Source organism: Tachyglossus aculeatus, chromosome 17 (assembly GCF_015852505.1).
Source record: "Tachyglossus aculeatus isolate mTacAcu1 chromosome 17, mTacAcu1.pri, whole genome shotgun sequence".
Classification (NCBI taxonomy): domain Eukaryota; kingdom Metazoa; phylum Chordata; class Mammalia; order Monotremata; family Tachyglossidae; genus Tachyglossus; species Tachyglossus aculeatus.
The window spans coordinates 42,438,219-42,462,478 of record NC_052082.1 but is presented as its reverse complement, the minus strand read 5'-3'; the positions used below and the strand labels follow the sequence as shown (position 1 = coordinate 42,462,478).

Here is a 24,260-nt window from a genome sequence, read left to right as displayed (position 1 = left end):
AGCACCGCCTGGGAGTCGAAGGTCGTGAGTTCTAATCCCACTTGTCCGCTCTGTGACCTCGGGCAGGTCACTGCACTCCTCCGTGCCTCAGTTCCCTCATCTGGAAAATAGGGATTGAAGCTGTGTCCCCCGCATGGGACAGACTGTGTCCAACCTGCTTTGCTCGTATCTACCCCGGCGCTTAGTACAGACTGTGTCCAACCTCATTTGCTCGTATCTACCCCAGTGCTTGGTACAGTGACCGACACTTAGTAAGCGCTTAACAAATACCATTATTATTATTATTATTAGGTACTGAATCCCTATTTTGCAGATGAGGGAAATGAGAGAAGTTAAGTGAGTTACCCAAGGTTACACAGCAGGCAATGCTGCTCCCTTTGTGGAGAATTAAAAAAAATTAAAAATCTCTTTCTCTCTCATTTCTTCCCCCCTCCATGGTAGGTGACTGGAGTCACTAGACTGCAAAACCCATGAAGGCAGGGACAGTTCCTACCAACTAACGTTACCACTACTGTATTGTACTCTCCTAAGCACTTAATTTAGTGCTCTGTACACAGTAAGTGCTCAGCAGATCATCATCGATCGTATTTATTGAGCGCTTACTATGTGCACAGCACTGTACTAAGCGCTTGGGAAGTACAAATTGGCAACATATAGAGACAGTCCCTAACCAGCAGTGGGCTCACAGTCTAACTAACAGTCTAACAGTGGGCTCACAGATGTCATCGACTGGCTGACTGACCCCACGGCCCGCTTGGTGTGAACCATCCCCTGGCAGACAACATTCTGGAAACTCCTTCCGAGCTCACAAAGCCGGCCACAACACCACAATGGCACCCAGCGGGAGAGCAGACGGATGGGGAGACAAGGACGCCCCAAAGCTCGCGTGAGGACTAAACCCCCACCGTCACAGCAAGCAAACGGACTGCACGAAGGACTCGTGACAGGGGCGATTCAGAATGACGACGGGGGCGGGGATTATCCCACCGGCCCTCCACCCTCGGAATTAAGAAGATGAAGCTAAGACAACGGTTTATCGGTTCGTACTTTGTTAGGATGCTCTTCGGCAGGTTTCTCTTCTTTCTGCAACAACGTTGAAACCAGAGGGTCAACAAAGCTACCGATGTACGTACTTCCTCTTAACAAGTCCAACTTCCTTCTTCACGCCCACCCACCCCCTGCCTCCGAGACCTCCCCTCTCCGGACTCCGGTATTCCCACTGCAGCCGGCCGGCTCGTTAAATACTCAAATACGCTTCGGGATCTTTCCAGCTCTTCACGGAACCGCCGGCTTTAATCTCAGGGAGTTGGGGCCCAGCCCCTGCCAGGGAAAGCCCCGGACACCACAGCCTCTGGCGGGGAGAGCGGAAGGTGGTTAGCGAGGCCGGGCCGGTCTCACACGACTCACCCTGCTTCTCGAGTCAACGTTCAGCAGACACACCCCACAGGCGAGCTCCTGAGCGTTTTTAATTCCGGGACGGAGCATACAGGAAGAGAAGTCCAGGGAATTTTCGTCCGGCTGATGGGCCAAGGAAACAAGCAGTTAGAGAGGGCGGCCGTTCCCCCTCCCTTCGACCGCTTCCACGTCTCCAAAACGGACGGCGACGAAGAGGAGCTCTTTCCACTGCTCCTCATTGACTGACTTAAACTGGGGGCTCCCAGGTGGCCCAGAGAAATGACTTGCCCACTGTCACGCGTGGGGCAGAGCGGGGTTTAGAACCCAGGTCTCCTGTCTCCCCAGCCCATACTCTTTCCACTAGGCCACACGGCTTCTGCCCTGGGACTTCTCTGGCACCTGGATCAGCCGGGACTTCTTCCCGTTACACGCTCCCTTCCGACTCCCCTTCCTCAGGGATGTTACACTGTACTTCCCCTCAAGCGCTTAGTACAGTGCTCTGCCTGCAGTAAGCGCTCAATAAACACAACTGAGTGAATGACAGTCCGAGACAGGACGGCGCATCAGCCCAGTTGGAAAAGGAAGCCGAGTTCAGCGTGACTAGGGGAAAAAAAACCCATCATCTCCTCTCTTTAATGAGGAGGTCTCTGGAAAAGCAAGTTTCATCATCTTAATTGCCTTACCGTGAGGGTGGCCAGGGACATGAATCCAATCAGGTTGTTCCATATTTTATCGATGTCCTTCAGCAGCTGCTGGAGGCTCTGGCTGCACACGGCCGTAGCCTTTATCCCCAGTTCCACCCGCTTCGTCACCCGATACACCTCGACCACACCTGGGGGCGGCGGGGAAGGAGACACGGCAGACAGTCAGGAGGACGCGGAGGAAGGGGTGGGCGAGGAAGAGGGCCGGACCCCCCAGCTCGGGGCTAAGCTGGCCCGAAGCAAAAGGATAGACGGAGGACAGTGTTCCCGCTGGCTTGTTACCTACTAACGCGGGGCATGGGGGGGGCGAAGGCCCATCAAACGGGCGACACTTCCTCCCTCCCAAAACACTCCTGGCTTTTCTCAGGGTTGGCCATTTGAGGCCTCTGAGATTCCCACTAGCCGAAGACCTTCCTACCTAACTCAGCTCCCGCAAACTTCGCTCCTCTAACGCCAATGTGCTCGCTGAACTTCCATTTCGTCTTGCCGTCGGCCTCTTTTCAAGTTCTCCCTCCTGTCTGGAGCTCCTTCCCCCTCTATGACGCACAGACCAGTCTCCCCATCTTCAAAGCCCGACTGTGATCCAATCTCCCCCAGAAAACCTTCCCTAACCTATCAGTCGTACTTACTTAGCACCTACTGCATATAGAGCACTGTACTAAACACGTGGGAGAGTACAACGCAACAGAGCTGGTAGACTTGTTCCCTGCCCACGAGGAGCTTGCCATCAGTAAGGGAGGTAGATATTAAAATGAATTTTAGATCTGTACTAAGTTTTGTGGGGATGAGGGTGCGGGGAATGAAGGGCATAAATCCAAGTGCTAAGGCAATGCAGGAGGTGTAGCAGAAATGAGGGCTTAGTCAGGGAAGACCTTGTGAAGGAGATGTACTTTTTTAATAAGGCTCTGAAGGAGGGGAGGGTGATGGTCTGCCGGATAAGGAGGAGAAGGGAGTACCAGCCCAGCAGCAGGGTGCAAACGGAGTGTCGGTGGCGAGATAGGTGAAATCGAAAGGCACTGAGTAAGTTAGTGTTAGAGCAGTGACGTGTGTGGGCTGGGCTGTAATTGGAAATGAGCAAGGTGAGGTAGGAGGGGGCAAGGTGATTGAGAGCTCTAAAATCAACGGTAAGGAGTTTGATGCAGAGGTAGATGGGCAACCAGTACAGAGTGGGGAAACATGGACTGAACGTTTCTGTAAAAAACGACCCAGACCAGCAGAGTGAAGTGTGAATTGGAGTGGGGAGAGACAGGGAGGTCAGCAAAGAGGTGGATGTAATCGTCAAGGCGGGACAGGAGAAGCGTAGTAGCACTTTGGATGGAGACGAAAGGACAGATTTTAGCGATGCTGTGAAGGTTCATGCGGTGGGACTTGGTGTCAGAGTGGACGTGTGGGTTGAAAGAGAGATCAGTCGAGGACGGGTGCTAAGGTTTCGGGCTTATGCGACGGTGGTGCCGTCTGCAGTGTTGAGAGAGTCAAGGGAAGAATGTCTCCTCACCTTATTCCCCGTCTCCCGCATCACCCTTGGGTCCGGACCCCTTAAGCAGTTTGACACTCACCCCACCCCTAGCATTTACATCCTGCAGCTTCCCTTAGCTGTAATTTCAGAGTCTGCCTCCCCCACTGGATTATACGCTCTTTAGGGCAGGGATCGCGTCTACTAACTTTACTGTATTGTACTCTCCCAAGCGCTCAGTAAAGCGCTCAAAAAATACCACAGATTGATAACAAGTGAAAAAAAAAAAGTAGACCCTGGCAGGCTCCAGAAATTAAGATATGCTGGTACAGCGCTTAGTACAGTGCTCTGCACATAGTAAGCGCTCAATAAATACGATTGATGATGGTGGTTTCCCCCTACCTTTAAATAGCCACTGAACTTTAACCCAGTGCTGTGCCTTGGTTTCCCCATTTGCAGGAGGGACTGCTGCTAATCCAACTGTGTTTGTCATTTTTGGTTTGTGATCTTTGGTTTGTGATAGAAGCAGCACGGCTCAGTGGAAAGAGCCCGGGCTTTGGAGTCAGAGGTCATGGGTTCGAATCCTGACTCCGCCACATATCTGCTGTGTGACCTTGGGCAAGTCATTTAACTTCTCTGAGCCTCAGTTCCCTCATCTGTAAAATGAGGATGAAGACTGTGAGCCCCACGTGGGACAACCTGATCACCTTGTATCCCCCCAGTGCTTAGGACAGTGCTTTGCACATAGTAAGCGCTTAACAAATGCCATCATTATTATTATTATTATTATCTTAGGACCAAAACAGTGCTAACAACTGAGAGAGCCAAGCACACTGAAGATACACAATTCACAAACCAAGTCTGATTATCATGAGCAATAATTCTCTGAATTTCTAAAGCACTTAGGTTTCACTTTCAACATCAGTGATCTTACTATAGCCTCCTGGTGTCCCTAGGAGGTAGAGGCAGAAATGATCCCCATTTTAGAGCAGAGGAAACTGAGGCCCAGAGAGATTAAATGACTTGACCCAGGCTCCATGGCGGAACACTGGCAGACCTGTGCTTTTTCCAGAGGTCACGCTCCCTTGAATAAAGACATACCTAATAAATATTCCATGCCTTGGGCTGACTGAATTACTTCAGTGCAAACAGATGAACTACTGATTCCATTTAAGGTGTCATTTGCCTTCTTAATAACCTGGAAGAAATGACACAACAACGACACGCGTTACATACAAGAAAAACCCCAGCGCAAGTCAAATGGAAACGTCAAGCGCTGCCATTCGGAAGGCTGGCCTGAGCCGCGGTGTCACGTGTCTGCCCTAATATATTTTGAAATCTGGGTCTCTGTCGAGCAGCAATGGATCTGAGTAGGCCGCAGTTAATAGGAAATGGACAACGTGGATCACTTAAGGCGGAGACTGCTTGGAAACGCGCAACGGACCGAGATCAGGAGTAGAAACTATGCAAGTTCACGGGACATCTCAACCGCCGGCTCTGCCAGAGCCACTTGCGTTCATTCACTCATTCAGTCGTATGTATTGGGTGCTTACTGCGTGCGGAGCACTACTCTAAGCGCTACGGAGAGTACAATGCAGCAACAGACACATTCTCTGCCCACAATGAAATTACAGTCTAGATGCTTTGAGAATGAAAGATAATCAGAGCAAGGACACAGGAGTCTGGGGAAACCCCTGGTTGAACTGGAGGATAACTGGAGGACACAAAAAGTGGAAAGAGCCCGGGCTTGGGAATCACAGGTCGTGGGTTCTAATCCCAGCTCTGCCACTTATCAGCTGTGTGACTTTGGGCATCACCATCGATCGCATTTATTGAGCGCTTACTGTGTGCAGAGCACTGTACTAAGCGCTTGGGAAGTCCAAGTTGGCAACATATAGAGACAGTCCCTACCCAACAGTGGGCTCACAGTCTAAAAGGGGGAGACAGAGAACAAAACCAACCATACTAACAAAATAAAATAGAATAGATATGTGCAAGTAAAATAAATAGAGTAATAAATATGTACAAACATATATACATATATACAGGTGCTGTGGGGAAGGGAAGGAGGTAAGATGGGGGGGATATGTCAATTAACTTCTCTGCGTCTCAGTTACCTCATCTGTAAGGGGATTAGAGCCCCACGTGAGACAACCTGATTACTCTGTATCTATCCCAGGGCTTAGAAAAGTGCTTGGCACGTAGTAAGCACTTAAATACCATCATCATCATCTTGAATGCTTCTGTTACGAGGTAGAAGAATGGATTAACTGGGGGCGGGGAGCAGTAGGACCCAGTGACGATGTAACTCTGGGGGATCTTTCTGTGGGGATTTAGGGCTGAGAAGTCTTGGTAACATCATATATGATAAGCAAATTCAGCGTCTAGCTACCTACGATCCTCCAGCGCTCTCTCTGTTGTTCTTGAGTTTATAACGATGAGATGTAGCGATGATCTGTTATACTATACTCTCCCATGTGCGTAATACAGTGTTCTACACACAGTAAACGCTCAATGAATACTACTGATGAAAGTGCTTGGCACATAGTAAGCCCTTAACAAATACCATCATCGTTATTATTAACGCTCAAAAAATACGACAATGAATGAGAGTAAGATATAATTGCACCCCGACATTAGGTTCTTAAAAGATTCATGGGACGAGTAGGGAATGCTAGTTCAGATCTCTCTCTCACACACACATATGCACGCCGAAGAAATCCACTCACCTCTAACGCACTCCCCAAACACCGCTTCCATTCATAGGCATATCTCTCACTTTCCTGTGAAAATAAAAAGGCCATTTTTATCAGCAGTCCCGACAGCCCGTTGTTCCTCCATCTCCATCCAAAGGGCACAGCCGAGGCATCTTCCACTTGTCTTCCTTCGGGACCGTTCCAAATGAGACCACCTATTTCTGGATCCACTTGGGTTTAATTTTTGCTCTCGAAAGGCGATTTGGGGGCCCTTGGTGGGTCTAGTTTGAAGGAGGGTTTCACTAGCAAATGCCTCAGAGCACAAGTTTTCCAAATCTCTACCTCCCTATCAAACAACAACTCCTCACTATTGGGTTTAGGGCTGTCCATCACCTCGCCCCTTCTTACCTCACCTCCCTTCTCTCCTTCTACAGCCCAGCCCGCACCCTCCGCTCCTCCGGTGCTAAGCCTCTCGTTGTGCCTCCATCTCGCCTGTCTCACCGCCAACCCCTGGCCCACGTCCTACCTCGGGCCTGAACCGCCCTCCCTCCTCAAACCCGCCAGACAATCACTCTCCCCCACTTCAAGGCCCTACTGAAGCCGCACCTCCTCCAAGAAGCCTTCCCAGCCTAAGCCCCACTTTTCCTCGGCTCCTGCTCTCTTCCACATCACCCCGAGTTCTCTTTGCTCTTTCCCTCTCTCCGCCCCACAGTACTTACATTATAAGAATTATATACCAGCGCTTAGAACAGTGCTTTGCACATAGTAAGCGCTTAATAAATGCCATTATTATTATTATTATTATTATATCTATAATTCTATTTATGTAGACTGATACCCATTTACTTGTATCGATGTCTGTCTCCCCTCGCCTTGCCTGTGAGCCCACTGTGGGCAAGGACTGTCTCTATTGCTGTTTTGGACTTTTCAAGCACTTAGTCCAGTGCTCGGCATGAATGAATGACATTGGGACTATTTAGTGAGGACCCAGGGGACCCGTGGCTTGGAAAACCCAGGCTTTCCTCAGGTAGGGACACAAGGGCAGGAAAATATTCCCCCCATTCTGGACCTCAGACGTCGGTAGTGAGGCTGGGGGGCGGGCGGACTCCCCGCGCGGAACCATCACTGCTCTGTCCTTCAGCGCAGCCCAGTGGAAAAGAGCCCGGGCTTTGGAGTCAATCCCCGGCTCCGCCCATTGTCAGCTGCGTGACTCTGGGTAAGTCACTTCACTCCTCTGTGCCTCAGTTACCTCATCTGGAAAATGGGGACTGACTGTGAGCCCCCCCCGTGGGACAACCTGATCACCCTGTAACCTCCCCAGCGCTTCGAACAGTGCTTTGCACATAGTAAGCGCTTAATAAACGCCATCATCATCATCATTATTATTATTAGTATTATTCAGCTCACCTCCACTTCCCCAGTGAGATCCTTGTACTTGTCCCGGATGACAGGGAGCGCGGCGGGCTTCTCGCTCACGGTGTTGGAGCGGTCTCTGAAAGGTTGCTCCGGAGCCGGGGACGGGGTGGAGCGGCTTATTTCTTTGTCGCCGAGACTCAGGCTTCTCTTATGAGACCCTACGGGTTTAAAGCCCTGCTGAGAGCTCACCTCCTCCAGGAGGCCTTCCCAGGCTGAGCCCCTTCCTTCCTCTCCCCCTCATCCCCCTCTCCATCCCCCCCATCTTACCTCCTTCCCTTCCCCACAGCACCTGTATATATGTTTGTACAGATTTATTACTCTTTATTTATTTTACTTGTACATATCTATTCTATTTATTTTATTAGTATGTTTGGTTTTGTTCTCTGTCTCCCCCTTTTAGACGGTGAGCCCACTGTTGGGTAGGGACTGTCTCTATATGTTGCCAATTTGTACTTCCCAAGCGCTTAGTACAGTGCTCTGCACATAGTAAGCGCTCAATAAATACGATTGATGATGATGATAAAGCGCAGGCTGTTTCCTTTCTGTCTGCTGCTTCCAAGTCAGGCAGAGAAGCAGCGTGGCTTAGTGGCTATCGACCACAGGCCTGGGAGGCGGAAGGATCCGGGTATGTTGTATTCTCCCAAGCGCTTAGTACAGTGCTCTACACACAGTAAGCACTCATTCATTCATTCAATCGTATTTATTGAGTGCTTACTGTGTGCAGAGCACTGTACTAAGCGCTTGGGAAGTACAAGTTGGCAACATATAGAGATGGTCCCTACCCGACAGCGGGCTCACAGTCTCGAAGGGGGAGACAGATGACAAAACCGAACATATTAACAAAATAAAATCAATAGAATAGCAAATATGTACAAGTAGAATAAGTAAGAGTAATAAATCAGTACAAACATATATACAGGGGCTGTGGGGAGGGGAAGGAGGTAAGGCGGGGGGATTCATTCATTCATTCAATTGTATTTATTGAGCGCTGACTGTGTGCAGAGCACTGTACTATTCATTCAATTGTATTTATTGAGCGCTGACTGTGTGCAGAGCACTGTACTAAGCGCTTGGGAAGTCCAAGTTGGCAACATCTAGAGATCAACATCTCATCAATAAATGAGAAGCAGCGTGGCTCAGTGGAAAGAGCCCGGGCTTTGGAGTCAGAGGTAATGGGTTCAAATCCCAGCTCCGCCAACTATCAGCTGTGTGACTTTGGGCAAGTCACTTCACTTCTCTGGGCCTCAGTTCCCTCATCTGTAAAATGGGGATTAAGACTGTGAGCCCCACGCGGCACAACCTGATCACCTTGTATCCTCCCCAGTGCTTAGAACAGTGCTTGGCACATAGTAAGCACTTAACAAATGCCATTATTAGTATTATTAATAATAATAAATATGATTGAATGAATGAATTAATTCTAATTCCAGCTCGGCCACACGGCTGCTGAGTGACCTTGGGCAAGTCACTTCACTTCTCTGGGCCTCAGTCTCCTCATCTTCTAGACTGTGAGCCCGCTGCTGGGTGGGGACCGTCTCAACATGCTGCCAACTTGTACTTCCCAAGCGCTCCGCACACAGTAAGCGCTCAATAAATACGACTGAACGAATGAATCCGTAAAAATGGGGATTAAGCGGATGAGCTCCATGTGGGACAGGGACTGTGTCCGACCTGTCTTGCATCTACTTCAGTGCTTAGAACAGTGCTTGGCACAGGGTAAGGGCCTAACAGGCGCTTAGTACAGTGCTCTGCACACAGTAAGCGCTCAATAAATACGATTGAATGAATAACAAGTATCAATATTATTATTATTATTATGCAGAGGCCGAGTAGCGCAAAATCTCCAAACTGGCTTTGAGTCTCTGCCAACTCAGCCCACTTTCCGTCTCCTCTTTTTACCCGTCACTCCCCAACTCACTCTTCATTCCTCCCACCTCCTAAGGATCTCTCACCCAACTTTTCCACCTCCCACCTCTTGCTCACACTATCCCCCATTTTTTTGTGGTATTTGTTAAGTGTCTTCATTCCTCCCACCTCCTGAGGATCTCTCACCCAACTTTTCCACCTCCCACCTCTCGCTCCCACTATCCCACCACCCAGCCATTTTTTTGTGGTATTTGTTAAGTGTTTACTATGTGCCAGACACTGCACTAAGCACTGGGAGACGATGGGACACAATCCCTTTTCCACATAGGGCTCAGTCTTAACCCATTCGGTCGGTGTCAAATGCCGTCGAGTCACTTCCAACATACGGCGACTCCACGGACATATCTTCTCCGGAAAGGCCCATCTTCATCGGTAGTAGTTCTGGTATGTTTGTCCATAGAGTTTTCTTGGTAAAAAACTAGCAGAGTAGTAGTGGGTAAACCCTTCTTCCGCAACCCGTGTCACAGATGAGGTGACTGAGGCCCAGAGAGGTGAAGAGACTTACCCAAGGTCACACAGCAGACAAGTGGAGAAGCCATGACTAGGACCCAAGTCCTTCTGACTCGCAAGCCCGTGCTCCATGCGCTAGACCGCAGTGCTTCTCTCACTGCTGGTGCAACGCCCTCCTTCCCCAAATCTAGGGGCCCACGGCCTCCCCAGATTCAAGATTTCTTGAATTCCAACTCGAGCAACAACAAAAATCTTCCCCAATTAATTGCCAGCACCCCTAATTACAACTTCTAATCAGCAACCTCTAACTCTCGGGGATTTGTTAAGCGCTTACGACGTGCCAGGCACTGTTCTAAGCACTGGGGGAGATACAGGATAATCAGTTTGGACACGTCCCTGGTCACACATGGGGGTCACCATCTTAATCCCCATTTTACAGATGAGGTCGCTGAGGCCCGGATAAGTGAAATGATTGGCCCACGGTCACACAGCAGACAAGTGGGAGAGTCAGAATCGGATCCCTTCCGACTCCCAGTGTTTATTCACTTATTTACTTTGATTATTCTATTGGAAGATTTTTAAATTTGACTCCTCTTTTCCAGTGGAAGTTTCTTGTGGCACGGAGCAGGGTATGCCTTTATACTGTATTGCCCGAGTGCTTTGTGATAATAACAATGACGGCATTAATTAAGCACTTACTATGTGCAAAGCACTGTTCTAAGTGCTATACAGTGCACTGCGTCCATCACTCAACTGTACGTGACAGCTCTGTGACTTGCTCGAGGTCACCCGCGGCAAACGAGTGACAGAGCCCGGATTAGGACCCCGGCCCTAACCCTGGCTCGTGTTCTGTCCGTTAAACCACACTGCTCCCAAAATTGTGGTATTTGTTGAGCACTTACTGTGTGCCAGGCACCGTATTCAGCGCTGGGGTAGATACGCTCTAATCAAGTCCCACCTGGGGCTTGGGGAGAACAGGTTTGAATCCCAGTTTTGCAGATGGAGGAACTGAGTCACAGAGGAGTGACTCGTCCAAGGTCACACAAGAGTCTTGCGGCAGAGCCGGGATTAGAACCCATATCCTCTGACTCCCAAGCCACACTCCCTGGTCTCTTCCCCTCCTCCCTGGAGCCGGTTTTTCCAGGTCCAGTTAGCTCTCACGCTGAGAGTTCCTTGCGTGGTCCTGGGAAGTAACTGTGTCTGTGATATCTCAATTATATGTTGCCAACTTGTACTTCCCAAGCAGTTACTACAGTGCTCAGCACACAGTAAGCGCTCAATAAATACAATCAAATGAATGAATGAATGAGGAAGGGGACAGGGTTTTAAGTTTCACAGCACAGGGGTATCTTAACAGCTGCCGCAAACCGCCTCCCCTTAGTGAGCTCTGGTTCGCATCCAACCCTCACAGATTTATCTCAATGAGATGAAGAATCTGTCTGCTTTTAGAACAAGGACTCAAAAGCAGAGGCCTAGCGGACAAAGCCCGGGTCAGAGGGCCTGGGTTTTAATCCCAGCTCCACGCCTTGCCTGTGTGACCTTGGGTATGTCACTTCACTTCTCTGCGCCTCAGTTACCTCCTTTTGTAAAATGCAGGACAGGGACTGTGTTGAACCCAATTATCTTCTATCTACCCCCACCTTTTAGACGTGAGCCCACTGTTGGGTAGGGACTGTCTCTATATGTTGCCAACTTGTACTTCCCAAGCGCTTAGTACAGTGCTCTGCACACAGTAAGCGCTCAATAAATACGATTGATTGATTTAGTACAGGGCTAGGCACGAGGAGATGAACAAACGCCACAATTAATATTTTTGTTGCTAGTAATAATAATTGATCAGAAAGCATATGGAATGTCTGCTAAGGAGAAGCAAGCCGGTAAAGTCCGGAGTCTGCTCACCTTGAACGGAGAGATCAAAAGTAGCCAGCTCACTCCTGATCATTTCTTCACTAGATTTCATTTTGTTCTGTGAATGGGCCAAGAGGAAGTCAAATTTGCTGATTTTAGGCTTTTCACTCTGGAACTCCCCAAAGTCATCGGGGCATTCGGTCAGGGATTCCTGGGACCCGTCACGAGGGGCCGGCCGGAGACCCGCGGCGGCCGGGCCGTCCGGGGGGTCTTCCGACGGGGGCACGGAGAAATCGAGGAGTTCTCCGCCGTTGGCGTCCCTCTGTCCGGCAGACTGGGGGAAGCCGTCCTTGAAGCTGACCGCCTCCGGACGATGGTCGTCGCTCAGAAAGGTCGCCCCTTTGGATACCGTGGTCGTGGCGACGCTCTCGGCCCCGCCGAACGAACCCTCCTCCTTCTGAAGGGCTGAGGCAGCCAGCGAGGCCTCCCCTCCTGCTGAGGAGAACAAGGGAGAGAGCTTCCTGACCTCCACTGGGTCATCCCTGTCCGACCAACAGGAGCTCGGGAAGGAGCTCACGGTCGGGCCACCGCCGTAGATGCCAAAGGAAGCACATTTTAAGTCCTCTAGATCTGAAAAGGAAGTAAAATCCCACAGTTAAAAGATCTCGGGGTTTAAAGCCGGACATCCTCGACGGCGCCGAAAGCCGATCGCTCAGGGGGTCACCTCTAAAAAGCGCCGGTTGTTCAGAGGGTCACCTCTAAAAGCGCACGGCCACCTCGATCTCAGGCCCCGTTATAGTATTTGGGGTTTAGGTGAAGTGTTAAGGGGGTGCTGTGCTAGAAGATCTAGGATAACGTCCAATTAAGGTGGAAAAATCTGCTAATTGAAATCACTTTCTCTGGGTAACAAGAAAACACTGCTTACAGCTAGTCCACCTAGCCAGGGTTAAAGCCGAAGATAATTCCGTGCCCTATTTTTTAGGTACTTCACATTGATTACGATCCTTCTAATCCATGTATTTGGGGAACAACTTTTTGTTCTCTGCCTGACAATCTCAAACCCGGATCACATAAGCACCTGTTCTACTTGTTCTGTTGTCTGTCTCCCTCGGGTAGGGACCGTCTCTATATGTTGCCGATTTGTACTTACCAAGTGCTTAGTACAGTGCTCTGCACACAGTAAGCGCTCAATAAATACGACAATGAATGAATGAATGATCTAGATAGATGAGATTCCTTCCACATGGATGTCCTTCAATGGGAAGTTCTAGAGGCAGTCAGCAAATTAGTCATTATCGGCAACCAGTGGGTATTTCTGATACGGTATAAACTTGCCTTCAATCAAGCAGTTACTTACCCCGTGTCACTTTATGGACCAAAAGGTAACTTCAAGTGCTCTGACTGGACAGGAAAGAGTAAACTCACTCTGCTGATTTACTCTGGATACGTAAAAGTCAAATTAGGGGCAGGTTTCTGCCAGGCAGACCGATCCCTCATTCAACTTTTTTGGAGAAATGAAATGACAGCATATGGAAAAGTAAGACAAGAGGCAGAGGACGTACACCCTACAAAGCACGTGGAGAAATAGTGAATAGAGCACCATCCTGGAAGTCAGAAGGACCTGGGTTCTAATCCCAGCCCCGCCACTAGTCTGCTGTGTGACCTTGGGTGAGGCACTCCACTTCTCTGAGCCTCAGTTACCTCATCCGTAAAATCGGGATTAAGACCGTGCCCCATATGAGACAGGGACTGGGGCCAATCTGCTTAACATATATCTAACCCAGTGCTCAGAACAGTGTTTGGCATGTAGCAAGTGCTTAACAAGTACTATTATCATTATTATTATTATTAATTCACCTGCCAGCAACCACTTATATTCCAGATCACCCCTTATTCTGCCACTCACCACAAAGAAAAGTGAGCCCCACATCCTTTCTGTGACATTTGGGCTAGATCGAGTCTCAGTGATAGGCAAGCGACCAAAAAAAACCTGCTCAGGTTTTTAAATAAGGAGGGAGCACAGCACCTAAAAGTCCAATTTTTGCAATCGAACCTGGTTCCATCTTTCTGCTGAACTCGGGCTGTGGCTTCACTGACTCGTCTTTCAGGCAGGGCAAGACGACTTGGCTCTATGTCTCATCTCCTGCCTCGCCTTCAAGAGATTAACCAGAAAACCGACCACCAATTTTCACACGCATGTAAGTTGCAGCTTCAAAATTAAGTATAAAGCCCACTAACTATTGTGCCCAAGACAGGCACGAGGTTGGATTTCTTGCCTCCACAGGATCAGTCCCAGGATAGCGGGATTTTAAACTTGGTATTTCCAGAGTCTTTTTTATCACAGAGCTCAGTCTCTCCCTCCTCCCGAAAATCCAGTGAAAGGAATCCTGGACTAGAACTTTGGGTTGAGGGGAGGGAGAGGATTTTTTGTTTTTAATTTCTAAAATGTGTCTTTCATAGGCAAATGATGTGATTTTGAATTTGGGGGGATGCAGCGGGGAAATGTAGGGGTAGAAAGTCCTGTTCTTTTAAAAACCCAGACTGGAAATTCTGTTGGGCTACAGTGTATAATAATGATGGCATTTATTAAGCACTTACTATGCGCAAAGCACTGTTCTAAGCGCTGGGGAGGTTACAAGGTGATCAGGTTGGCGCACAGGGGGCTCACAGTCTTAATCCCCATTTTACAGATGAGGTAACTGAGGCCCAGAGAAGTGAAATGACTTGCCCAAAGTCACACAGCTGACAATTGGCAGAGCCGGGATTTGAACCCATGACCTCTGACTCCAGAGCCCGGGCTCTTTCTGCTGAGCCCCGCTGCTTCTCAGTGTATCCAGAATTGCTACCAGGAAAAACACAAAAACAAGAAAAAACCCCACTCCCCATCCACTTGGTTTACTGTGCTTGTTGCTATAAAACTAATGTGATTTCACAGGTAACTGCAGGCCACCACTTATGATCTTTAATTTCTTATAGCCACTATGTAGTAATAAAGGCAGTAACGAATACCGCAGTCCAAATGCAAACGATGCAGATGACAGGGGTGGTTATGAGATGAATTCAGGACAAGAATTCACAAAATAGGGTATTTTTATTCTTGGACTCTATTGGAATAATGCTTTATGAGGTTTATGAACCATTCATAAAAGCCTCAGATATGAAAGATTGTAGGAAACTTACTTGAGACCAGAAATTAATGTATTGAAAAGTACTGAATCCGTTTTCACACAAACACAAACTTCCTTCCTGTTAGGACATTTTTCTTTTGAAGTGGAGAATGAGAGTAGGACATCAGAAAAACATTTGCTGTTAATAGAGAATGTGTTCAGCTGGAGGGATTTTAAATAGTTCTATAACGGAGAAATGCACTCAACAAACCTAGTTTCCACTGAGCGCCAGTGTTTCTGAAGCAACAGAGGCAAAATGAAACTAGCAAGCCTACAACTAAATTAAAAGCGTGTTTTAAAAAATGGTCAGTAAGTCTACCAAGTCAACAAAGCCTTGATTTTGAAGTCTTCCTTTTTCTATTTTTCCTGGCTTTGAAGTATACATTATGGAAAAATATCGCTCATCTCCAGTTCATCTGGTAACCCACGAATGATCATAAAACCATAGTATGTCTCAACTACTTAAGATCTGAGGGATTGCATTAGCATTTTCAATGAGTTCAGCTAATTGTTCATTTGAAGATAAAAATCACAGTCCCTTTGACTTTCACAAGTCTAGTTGCACAACAGGTGCAACGACTTATATTAATCACCGTATACTAGCACAACGAAAGACCATCGGGTGGTGATACTCTAAGCAACCGAGGAGCAAACTCAAAATTCCCTTCTATTTATTTGGCAATCCCTCAAGCTTTATCATCTGGGATTTGGAATCGAAAGCTAAGATCCAGACTTTGCAAGGAAAAAGGGAAAGCAAAGCCAGAGGAGAGCAGGAAGTGACAATTCATTCATTCCATCGTATTTATTGGGCGCTTACTGTGTGCGGAGCGCTTGGGAAGTACAAGTTGGCAACATATAGAGACGGTCCCTACCCAACAACGGGCTCATAATGGTATTTGTTAAGCACTTACTACGTGCCAGGCTGGGGTGAATATAAGTAAATTGGGTTGGACACAGTCCTTGTTCCCCGGGGGGCTCACAGTCTCAATGCCCATTTTCCAGACGAGGTAACAGGCTCCGAAAAGTGAAGCGACTTGCCCAAGGTCACCAGGCAGACCAGTGGCGGAGCTGGGGATGGAATCTGATTCCCGTGCCCTATCCACTTTGCCATGAATTCTAGTTGGGGATCGCTTGGATTTCAAATGCTCGGGGATTAAGTCGAGCACCTCATTTCGGTGTTTGGAGATCATGAATCCCCTACCACGACTAATTCTTCAGTGTGCACCTAAAATGGTCTCAAGGACAGAACTGCGCTGTCTTTTAATTCTTCAGTGTGCACCTAAAATGGTCTCAAGGACCGAACCGCGCTGTCTTTTCCCCTTGAATCCCGCCAGCCCTCCTTTGGGCAGACTTTGCCATCTTGGTCGGCTCGTCCTTGAATAAAGACGCCGTCGTCTGGACACCAGATTCACCCCACACTGAATCCTCTATTACTCGGTTGGATGTCGGGCCGTCTTGAGAAGCAGCCTGGCTTAGGGGAGACATCACAGGCCTGTGAGTCAGGAGGACCTGGGTTCTAATCCCGGCTCTGCCACGTCTCTGCTGTGCGACCTTGGGCAAGTCACTTAATTCTCCGGGCCTCAGCTACCTCAGATCGGGATGAAGAGTGTGAGCCCCATGTGGGATGGGGACTGTGTCCAATCTGCTTAATGTATATCTACCCCAGGACTTAGAACAGTATTTGGCACATAGCAAGCACTTAACAAGTACCACCATTTTTTAAAAAAAACATTTAGACACCATCAGGTGTAGCACAGCATAGTTCAATACACCTGTGACAATCACAGATGCCCAAAAAGCAAATGGCTTTTTAACTTCCCAAGCACTGGTTTTAATGGAATCCACCCCTCAAATCAAGAAGTTGGCAGGGCAGGATGAATGAGTTTAAAGGCTCGTTCCTTAGGAAGAAGCGGCATGTCTGGATATCACTTCCATGTGCCCCTTTCCCATAGCTCCAGGAGTAGCCCGAGACCGGTAAGGAATGCCGGGGTCATTGAATGCGACCACTCCCGGTAAATTCCACTGCCCACTTGTGCGTCTCTAGACTGTAAGCTCATTTTGGGCAGGGAATGTGTCTACCACCTCTGCTATATTGCTATATTGCATTCTCCCAAGCGCTCAGTTCAGTGTTCTGCACACAGTCAGCGCCCAATAAATACCAGTGACAGACTGATTACCTTCTATCTACCCCAGTTCTTACTACACTTTTTGGGTCACAGTAAATGCTTAATATCACAATTATTACTGCACCTGTATGGGAAAAAAAAAAAAAGATGTTCACTTGACCACGGAGGACGCGGTTATACGTTAGGTTCTGATTCCCAATAGTAAATCTGGATTTCACAGACAACTGCAGACTAAAATGTTTGTAACTTCCTGTTTTTCCAACAGGGCCCAATTCAAGTCTGTGACCAAATGCTGGCTTGAGAGTGCAAGGAATCAGGGCTGTTGTGAAGCAGAATAAAAACACACACACACTCAACTGACAGGCTATAAAAGCGAGCAGTACAGTGGCTTCCAAAGGTTATCTATTCCTCGTGAAAATCAGCCTTTCTTCACTGGTAGGGACTACTGTTTATCTGCACATCTTCAATGGTTCAAATTAGATCTCCACCCCCTCCACAGAAAAATCAGAGTTTCAGCGTCGGTTTGGTGAGGGGCCATGAGGTTTTCCACATGTAGGCTGGAAAGAGCAAGGGCTCAAGAGTCAGAAGGAGCCGGGTTCTAATCCTGGCTCTGCCACCCGTCTGCTGTGCGACTTTGGGCAAATCGCGTCACTTCTCTGGGCCTCACTCACCTCGTCTGTCAAACGGGGGATAAAGGCTGTGAGCCCCACGTGGGACATGGATTGGGTCTAACCCAATTACCTTGCATCCACCCCAGTACTGTGGGGTCCGGAGGTCACCACCCCTCGGGTGAATCGATGCCAAATCCACCAAAGTGGTCCCCAAGATGGCAAAACCAGCCGGGAGGACCATCTGGACCGTGGACACCTCCTTTGGAGCCAAGGCGTCGATCCCCAGAGTTTCAGCTGTCTCCCCCCTCTTCCAAACTGGAAGTTCGACGTGGGCAGGGAATGTTGCTGTTTACCGTTGTACTCTCCCAAGTGCTTAGTACAGTGCTCTGCACACAATAAGCGCTCAATAAATACGACTGAATGAACGCACAAGACAGGCTAAGCAGAAGAAGAGCAAATCCCATCACTACAGATGCTAAGGTGACGTTCCCGGAGATTTTCATTTAAAGAAAAAATCTAAAACAGCTACAGAACCAACTAAGAGCTCATCTGTGCTTACTTTATCCACTTGAAGACCAACGAATCGTATTTACTGAATGCTTACTATGCACAGAGCACTGTACTAAGCGCTTGGGAGAGTCTTGCCATATGCCGTTGAGTCATCGCGGACCCACAGCGACGCCATGGACACATCTCTCCCAGAACGCCCCACCTCCACCTGCAATCGTTCCGGTAGTGGATCCATTGAGTTTTCTTGGTAAAAATCCCGAAGTAATTTACCATCATCGCCTCCTTCCACGCGGCAAAATTTATCCTCCGCCCTCGACTCTCTCCCGGGCCGCTGCTGCCCAGCACAAGTGAGTTTTCCTTGTAGCAGATGGCCTTCCACTCGCTAGTCACTGCCCAAGTTGGGAATGGAAATGCCTCTGCTTCACTCTCCCTCCCATCAGTCGAGACTGGTAGAGAACTGGAAACTCTCCAGGTGCGACCGAGAGGGGCTTGGGAAAATACAGTATAATAAAGTTGGTACCTTGCCCACAACGAGCCTACAGTCCTTCTAAATGATTCCCTTCACCCCCTTTCCTTTCGTTGGAACTGAAATTCCGTGTTTAATAACCAAGAAGTGTCCGACGGGGACATTTTCGCACTCAAGGCAAAGGGAAACGAAGTTCCAACCAACGACGGCTTCGTTCACCACACACCCTGAAGTATCATAGTGTTTGTGGAAAACTCTTTGAGGGCAAGGATCACGTCTCCCTACCTCTTTGTACTCTCCCAAGTGCTCAGTACAGGGCTCTGCTCACGATAAACACTCAATAAATACTCTTGACAGAGAGCTGTAAGCGACTTTTACATCTGTCTCCCCTATTAGAGCGCTTAGGCTCCAGTGAGTAGGGAACGTGTCACTTCTTTATTTCCCAAGCGCCCAAAACGTGCACCACACCAAGTAGGTGCTTAATCAATAATAATAATAATAACGATGATGGTATTTATCAAGCGCTTCTATGTGCCAAGCATTGTTCTAAGCACTGGGATAGATAACAGGGAATTACGTTGTCCCATGTGGGGCTCACAGTCTTAATCCTCATTTTACAGAGGAGGTAACTGACACCCAGAGAAATTAAGTGGCTTGCCCAAGGTCAAACAGCAGACAAGGGGCAGAGCCGGGATTAGAACCCACGTCCTCTGACTCCCAAGCCTGTGCTCTTTCCACTAAGCCACGCTGCTTCTCAATCCCACTTCTGCTATCGCTGGCGATATCCTACACAACAAGGATAATACTAATAATAATGGCATTTATTAAGCACTTACTATGTGCAAAGCACTGTTCTAAGCGCTGGGGAGGTTACAAGGTGATCAGGTTGTCCCCACAGGGGGCTCACGGTCTTAATCCCCATTTTCCAGATGAGGTAACTGAGGCCCAGGGAAGTGAAGTGATTTGCCCAAAGTCACCCAGCTGATAATTGGCAGAGCCAGGATTTGAACCCATGACCTCTGACTGCAAAGCCAATGCTCTTTCCCACTGAGCCACGCTGCTTCTCAAGGATTTGAGAGGTCCCTTTTTTGTCTTGAGATGGTTAATCAAAACAAATGTTCACAATTTCAGCCAGATAATAGATGCACGGTTGACCCATCCCACGGTCGCCATCTCATTATATCCCTCGCCTCCCTTCGATGATCACTTCGATTTTTAACATTTATAATAATAATAATAATAATAATAGCATTTATTAAGCGCTTACTATGTGCAAAGCACTGTACTAAGCGCTGATATGGAAAGCAACTCTTTCCCCTAACGCTTCTGATCTTGAGACTTACTTGTAAAAGTAATTATGCCTCATCAAATTCTGTACTGGGGTGTAGTGGAAAGAGTGTGGGAGTCCAAGGACCTGGGTTCTAATCTTGCCAAGGCCCCTTGTCGCCGAATGACCTTGGGCAAGTCACAACTTCTACATGTCTCAGTTTCCTTCATTTATAAAATGGGGATTCAACACCTGCTCTTCCATCTTACTTCAACTGTGAGTCCCCTGTGGGACAGGGACTGTGTCTGACCCCACCAGTGCTTAGAACAGTGCTTGGCACTTAGTAAGCGCTTAATACCATTATTATTATTATATCTCCCCCAGTGCTTGCTACAGTGCTTGACATAATAAGCACTTGACAAATACCACAATTATTATTATTATTGCTACTATTACTCAGACGCTTTTGGCAACTTGAACCAGAACAGATATTCTGGGCCGTAAGTTTCATGAACGCCTCTGGAAATTGGTTTCAAAATTGTTTTAAGGTAGGGTTGGCCCACCAAAGCCATAAACCATTTCTACCCCATGCTCTGCAAGATAAATCGAAAAATGGTTTCTGAAAATTCTGGTTTTTTTTAAATGCTATTTGTTAAGCACTTACAATGTGCCAAGCACTGTTCTAAGCACTGGGGTAGAAACAAGGTAATCAGATTAGACAAAATCCATGTCGCACGTGGGGCTCACAGTCTTAATTCCCATTTGACAGATGAGGTAAGTGAGGCCCAGAGAAGTGGTTTGCCCAAGGTCACACAGCGGACAAGTGGCGGAGCCGGGATTTGAACCCAGATCTTTCTGACTCTCGAGCCCTTGATCTTTATACTAGGCCACGCTGCTTCTCTAATACCATAAATTCTGAAGATTGCAAGCTCACGTGTAGTCTGACAAGGACTGTTTCCCTTTTTTTTTTTAATGGTATTTGTTAAGCGCCATATGATATCTGTTAACCACTTAGTACACTGTTTTGCAATCAATAGTGCTTTTTCAATCGATAAATATGATTGAAGTGCTTACTGTGTGCCAGGCACTGTAATAAGCGCTGGAGTAGATACAAGTTATTCAGGATGGACACAGTCCAAGTTCCACCTGGGGCTCACGGTCTTAATCCCCACTTGACAGATGAGGCAACTGAGGTCCAGAGAAGTGAAGCCACCTGCCCAAGGTCACACAGCAGACAAGCGGCAGAGCCGGGATTACAACCCAGGTCCTTCTGGTTTCCCATGCTCTATCCACTAGGCCACACTGCTTCTTTACTTTGGGGGCACATCAGAATATTTCCCCAGGGACTCATAGCCCCAGTCTTCAAAGTTAAATTTCAATCCAACGTGCGACTGCTAGAGAACATTTTAAGGCCATTTGGTGACCCGTTTCGAGTCAAATTTATGACTCGCTAAGCTCCGGTTCACTTGTCGATTCCATTCCAATCAAAAAAAAGGGGTTAAAGTTGGTAATAAAAACCAGTATGATTCCAATACTGTTTGGACATGCTGTACAGATCTTTAAATAATAAATTACTTATATTAATGTCTCTCTCCCCCTCTAGACTGAAAGCTCATTACGGGCAGCAAACGTGTCTGCTAATTCTGTTGTATTGTCCTCTTCCAAGCACTTAGTACCGTGCTCTGCACATAGTAAGCGCTCAATTAAACACAACCGATTGGCCAAACCATGAAGATCCACTTGCTTCCTTCTCCAGGGGAATCCTTAAACCACTCTTTGAAGATAGTTAAATCAAGATATTACAATCAAGACTTTAGAGAACAGCGTTAAAGTCTTGTTTTCAAAGTTCAAAGGCAGCAAGTCAAGGATTCAAAGGCATATAGCACCGATCCACCACCAGAATCCCTTCTGGAAAAAATCAGCTCCAGCAAGGAAGACTCAGAAACAAAGAATAAAGAAGAAGGGGAGTCGGTAGCTCTACGCTTTGGCATAATCCAGGGATGTCCCTGGTTTGTCCTGGCAGTACAAATTACACACACCCCCACACTTTCAAAATATGCCAAGGTATTATTTATTAACACAGGACTTACAGATCACAAAAAAGAGAGTGATACAGAAGAGCTCATAAGGGAATCATCAGAATAAGCATGCAGATCATTATTTGCAAAGGAGATATAACAAAGCAAGTTTGAGAAGGCACAGTCACACTAGAAATGTTTTTAAATTGGAAGAAGAGACATTGGAAAAGCAGCAAAAAAAAAAAAAAGAACAGGTATTGATTAGGATACAAAGGTTTTTTCCACCCCCATGTCAAAGGAAAGCTACTTTACAGGTAGATATTAGAAGCCGTCACCCTGCTGAGAGGGTTATAAAGAAGGATGGATGAGTCCTTGCTGCTACTGAACTAGAACAGGATGAACGCAAGGCTGCATATTCTCTTTGAAATGCTTTCGATTCAGAGGGAAACTGGAAAAAAAAAAGTCAGAGCAGCCAAGTCGAAACGATTTGCAGCAAGTGCCCAAGAGGATTATACTGAACATATGCAAAGAGAGGTCAGGAAACATCGGGAATGTCATCGCCCTGTCCCGTAAAGGGAGCTTCAGCCGAGTTCGAAGAGGCAGTATCCCCCTTACGGAGCTAAGTTTGGGTCACAGAATTAAGGTCATTAAAAGAGCACAAAGACTGGATTTTCCCGGGTTATTCCCCAGCCCCCTTTCTCCCATATTCCTAACATTGTCCTCCACTCGGGAAAGGCCAGATCTTGCTTCCCGCCCCCCCAAAAACCCGTAACCCAAAACTTCAGGGAACAGGGCATCGTTCTTCACACTATGTGCAAAAGAGCAAATATATTTAAGAAATTCCTCCTACTGACCCTCCTTAGTGTTATTACGCTCAACAACATCGCTCGGTAGTCAGACAGCAGCCCCCGTCCAATAAGGACTCTGGGGGGGATACAGCTCCTTTCGCACATGATTTGTAGAGCGGAAGGAAGAAAGGCAACAATCTGCTTTGAAAAAACAAAAAGATCTACGCACACTGAAGAGATTCGGCTTGAACGTGACAGGTTCCAAGTTCAAACTGGTCCAAAATACTGAAAACGGAGGAACAGCAGCACAGAAGATTATTTTAATACACAGATCGGAGAGCTCAGTCGAGGAGCTAAAAACGGAAAAGAAGCGGACACAATCGAATTTGGCACGGTAAGGGAATTCCGGGTTGCCTTCAGAAAAATAGCTCCCCCCTATTAGTTCTCGGCCCCAGGGGCTAGCGTTATGGAAATTTCAAGCTATCCCTTCTACGTCAGCAAGGAAGTTATATCCCGCAAAATGGAGCGCTGGTCTGCCTTGGCCCAAGCAGCTCAGAGAGAAGCACGAAGTCATCGTCCCAACCAAAAAACTACGGGGGGAGGAAAGAGAAACCATGTGGGGGAAAGTGCATAAAAAGTAACCGTTCAAGAGGATGAGATGCCACGGGCTGCTCTTCTCTGCATGGAACACCGTGCCGCTTTGCCAAGTGAAATACTGAATGTCTTTGCTCCCTTCCCCTGATTTCAGCCACTGCTGTGGAGATGCAATTTCAGTTTTTTGGCCTGAAAATTATCATACGATGAAAGGCTACAGTACAGTTGTTTTCCGCCAGATCTGTCAATGTGGCAGAAGCTTCACAAGGAGATCTGAGCCTCAAAGTAATAACCTCTGGTAGTTACTACAGAGTGCGTCCCTCCCGTTCAAAAAAACCCAAAAGCTTAGGCTACGAAACACTTTCTCTAACCGCACGGTAATACTGAGATGCCGCTTGTTTATCAAAGGCCACAAGGTAGGTTCAACTATCTCCCTACATAATATCCAAAGGGGAAAAAAAAAAATCAGCCAGGACACTTGGGAAATTCGTTTTTATGATAGGAAGCCAGCCGGGAAACAGACGTGATTCCTATGCTCTTGTGTGTCGTTTTCTAGGGTGTTTTAAAATGGGGTCACCTAATAAGACACTAAATTCTGGAGAACAATTAAAAGCCTAAGCCGAACAGGATTACCCTACCACTTAAGGGACTCTTCAATACTCCGCGTGATAGCGTTAACACTAAGATCTGTAATTTCTTTCCAGTGATTCTACCTGCGGAGGGCATCGGGAAGAAGGGGGGGTTCATTCATTTTTTTTCCTTTCCTCCGATTGGCGGGCCGGTCTAAACTGCGGTGGGGAAAGGCTTTGATTCACGGCACAAACGAAC

The 24,260-nt window shown here is 47.6% G+C and overlaps 1 protein-coding gene across 13 annotated transcripts in view; it reads right to left on the bottom strand.

Annotated features, from left to right (window-relative positions):
• The window catches only part of SYNRG (synergin gamma), a 78,408-nt gene that overhangs the window by 4,697 nt on the left and 49,451 nt on the right, over positions 1-24,260 (bottom strand). For 5 of the 13 annotated variants that reach the window (XM_038759602.1, XM_038759603.1, XM_038759607.1 and 2 more), the window contains 7 exons: positions 11,937-12,515; positions 7,653-7,819; positions 6,279-6,332; positions 4,651-4,747; positions 2,079-2,227; positions 1,408-1,518; positions 1,048-1,083 (listed from right to left, as the gene is read on the bottom strand). In XM_038759602.1, coding sequence (XP_038615530.1) covers positions 1,048-1,083; positions 1,408-1,518; positions 2,079-2,227; positions 4,651-4,747; positions 6,279-6,332; positions 7,653-7,819; positions 11,937-12,515 — 1,193 coding nt within the window. The remainder of the gene's footprint in view (positions 1-1,047; positions 1,084-1,407; positions 1,519-2,078; positions 2,228-4,650; positions 4,748-6,278; positions 6,333-7,652; positions 7,820-11,936; positions 12,516-24,260) is intronic. The other 8 variants (XM_038759608.1, XM_038759609.1, XM_038759616.1 and 5 more) reach the window with 4 other exon arrangements.